The sequence below is a fragment of the Sinocyclocheilus grahami genome, unplaced genomic scaffold, assembly GCF_001515645.1.
Source record: "Sinocyclocheilus grahami isolate Dianchi unplaced genomic scaffold, SAMN03320097.WGS_v1.1 scaffold723.1, whole genome shotgun sequence".
In the NCBI taxonomy this organism is placed as follows: Eukaryota; Metazoa; Chordata; class Actinopteri; order Cypriniformes; family Cyprinidae; genus Sinocyclocheilus; species Sinocyclocheilus grahami.
The window spans coordinates 500,395-503,992 of record NW_015505902.1 but is presented as its reverse complement, the minus strand read 5'-3'; the positions used below and the strand labels follow the sequence as shown (position 1 = coordinate 503,992).

Below are 3,598 nucleotides of genomic sequence, written 5' to 3'. Positions count from 1 at the left end.
CAGGTTAAAACCTCATCTTGTTCTGTTTAAGTATTTTTTTTCTATATTTGATACCTCCTGGGGTCAAAACTGTATGTTGCAGCAAATGCAGTTCATGTTGGTAATGGAGATTGTATTGTATTACAGAACAGCAGACAATTGAAGTAGCATTCAGTCATACTTTATTTTTTTCTATTTTCAATAGACCAAATATCACCTGTGGAGGTATACATGTTTTGTTGATTAATGCACTTTTTTTATGAGGCTTTACAGCACCTTTAAAAACTTGTGTCCAGGCTTTAGTAGGTCATGTGAATGTGACCGATTCACTTTTATTAATGTTGGAAAAATAAAGAGTTTAATTGTATTTTCGTTTGTGATAAAGGTATAGACCAGAGGTTCTCAACTCTTGCGCTCGAGGTCCATGTCCCTACAGAGTTTAGCAACCTGTAACTTTCTAGTAATCTTGAAGACCTTGATGAGCTTGTTCAGGTGTGTTTGATTAGGGTTAGAGCTAAACTCTGCAGGAAAGTAGACCTAGAGGGCCAGAGTTGAGAATCCCTGGTATAGACAAAATGAATACAGTTCATGTGGTTATATTAATGAAAAAGAAATTAGCAATGTTTACATAATCATAGGGAGTAATATACATAAAACTAAGTAAATGGGACATCTCGATCAAAACATATAATAAAATCTACTTATTTACTTCAGTAAATAGAAGGATTTACTTAATATTTTTATAAATGCAAGGTTCCTGTCTATAAAATCATAAATCAACTTTACTTAATTACTTTAAATAAACACTTTTAAATTAAATATAATTACGTAATATTTACTTAATTAGGGTGCAATTAGATTTAATTTCTTCATGAATGTTAAGTTTAGTAAGTAGATTTTACTTAATAATAGTGAGTAAGTTGTACTTGATATTAGAGCAGTAAAATTTACTTCAAATGTATTCGTGCAATTTGTTACCAAAATTTTTTTAAGTAAATCTTAATAGTTATTTTTTTCAGTGTACTGTAACAAAGTATTATTACTTTGTTAGATTACACCACTGGTGTTCTGCACCCACTAGTAAAAAATACCAAAAATTATATCTGGTGTCTGAATCATTTTTGGTTTGACTGCATATACAGGCAAAAATATGCCATTCTGCAGAACCTGAAATCATTTTCATTTTTACAGTGAATGTCTGGCAACCACAGCTGCTGTTTTTTTTTAACCCTAAATTAAACAGGGTATTTTTTTTTACCATGCACATTCTTTCATCACAGTTCTTTTTCAAAAAATAAAATAATAATGTGTATATAAAAACCTGGTTTACATTAAATCTAATGTCATATACAGTATATTCAGGTCCATATACAAAGTGCAGAAAGTCAGACTCTGAGATACTTAGCCTCTCTCTCCCGGTCTCCCTCTCTCTCTCGCCTAAAGATGACACATTAAGCAGATTAATGAAAGAGCTAAAGCTCATGGAAAACCCATCACACTGTGAAATTACAGTACTCACTAGGGTAAAGTCCCTTTAATTTCTCTTCAGCTTGAGTTACAAGAAACAATATCCCCCTCCCACCGCCCTACACTTATTTCAGGTATGTGAAAAAGAGGAATTTAAATGTTAATGCTTTTAATTTCATTGTGTCATGTGTCATAATACCAGCTGCAGTGCGAAGGAGGAAACGCTATTTCTTAGGAAAATATTCGACTGGGGGAAATTTTCCGTCAACACTCGACAGCTTTGCTTCCACTGCAGGTGCCAACATGGAGCTTGGCCTCGGCAAAGGAACACTTTTATCAGAAGAATTTATGGAGATTGCAACCGACTCGATCAAATGTGGGTACAACTGCCTGTGACAAAGCTGTGGCTTCAACGCCGAAATTTAAAATGAAAATGAAGCCAGATGCCCACACTAACACATCGTTACCAACAAATGTGCAACAAACGCACTTCACATGCACAGACATTATCTTTGCTTAGCCAGTATGAGTCTATCCCGATGCCGTTGAGATAGCGAGAAGGAGATTTGCATTGGAAATGTGATGGAAATCAGGCAGTGGCAACAGTGAGTGTAACAGTGAGTGACAACACGTACTGTAAAGCGCCCGTATACAATCACACACAGATAGTGAGGCTAGTCTGAGATACACAACCTGTGATTTGCAGTATATATTGTCACTGACAGGGGATAAAAAAAATGATGGAGAGAAAGAGTGACTTTTGTGAGAGGTGCCACTTTTCTAGCTTGAAGGTATCTATAAATGATCATGGGGAGAGGTGTTTACATACACACTCCTTCAGCCGTCACCAGAGCCTGATGGCAGCTTTCACCTGGACCATATCAGCAGGATGTGAGCACCTGTGGTATATCACCCTGCAAAAGCAACCCTAATCCCATCTCAACGTTCAGCGTCCCCTGTGCTCCTCAACCTCCGGTCAGCACTGAGCCGGTCGCTCTGTTAACACCAAGCATTGATACATAAACATACCGGATCCGCTGGAGGAATCATTCAGTCAGATTATAACATCGCAAGTTTATGTGTATGAACATGTAGCCGCTGGCGTAACAAGCTCTAAGCTTTAAGGGTTTGGGTTGTGGAAAATCCCAAAGCAGTTCAAGAAGGCCTGTAGGGAGCTAATCATGTTTTATGTAAATGCAGCAGCTGCACACCTGCCGCTGAAATTAATAATTTTATTTGAACATAAAGAGGCATGCATGCTAAATTAATTGACTTTGTTTTAAAACAATAAATGGTTAGACATGGAAATGACCGTTTAGTGATTCCAGAATAATATGGCTCATGGCATGAGCTAACAATCCATGGAAATGTAAAGGTTATCCTCAAGCGTATACTCACATCTCCTGCTAATAGAGCTCCATTGGCATCAGCCATGTTCATGTAGTTGTTATTCCCAAACTGCAAAAGAAAAAAAAGAACACATTAGTTATTTCAGTTGCCACCTCCTCTGTGTTTATAATTTACTGTAGTCTCATTGTGCAGCCACCACATAATAATGAAATTTTCGCTATGCACAAAATAGTAGGGCAGGGAGCTGAATTCTAAAAGAATCAATTCTTTGATTCTGAGGAGTCTGGATTGGAGATTCAATTTCAAAGCTTGTGAGAGTTTCATTCGGGGGACTTTTGTGAGTCCTGCGAGTCATTCATTCAACAGAATCATTCAAAACCACAGATTCAATAATTTTAAAGGGATCATATGATGCGATTTCAAGTTTTCCTTTCTCTTTGGAGTGTTAAAAGCTTTTGGTGCATAAAGAAGATCTGTAAAGTCGCAAAGACTAAAGTCTCAAATCCAAAGAGATATTCTTGATAAAAGTTAAGAGTCAACCACGCCTACCTAAAACGGCTCATTCTAACACGCCACCACATGTCTACGTCACTATGTGGAAATATTAGCATTTGGAACATTAAAGCATGTCAACATATTCTGTTACACCAAATACACAAAATAATGATCTTTAAAATAGCATCACATGACCCCTTTAATGAGCCAGGTCCTGCCTATTTTTTAAATGATTTGTTTATCTTCACTTACAAAAGTCTGTGTTGCATTGGCAAATAGTGCTGTTAAATTTTTTATATATATATAT

General features: G+C 36.5%; 1 protein-coding gene across 1 annotated transcript in view; it reads right to left on the bottom strand.

Moving 5' to 3' along the window:
• The window catches only part of LOC107560391 (TOX high mobility group box family member 3-like), an 85,991-nt gene that overhangs the window by 22,990 nt on the left and 59,403 nt on the right, over positions 1-3,598 (bottom strand). The window contains exon 3 of the mRNA XM_016244555.1: positions 2,845-2,904. Coding sequence (XP_016100041.1) covers positions 2,845-2,904 — 60 coding nt within the window. The remainder of the gene's footprint in view (positions 1-2,844; positions 2,905-3,598) is intronic.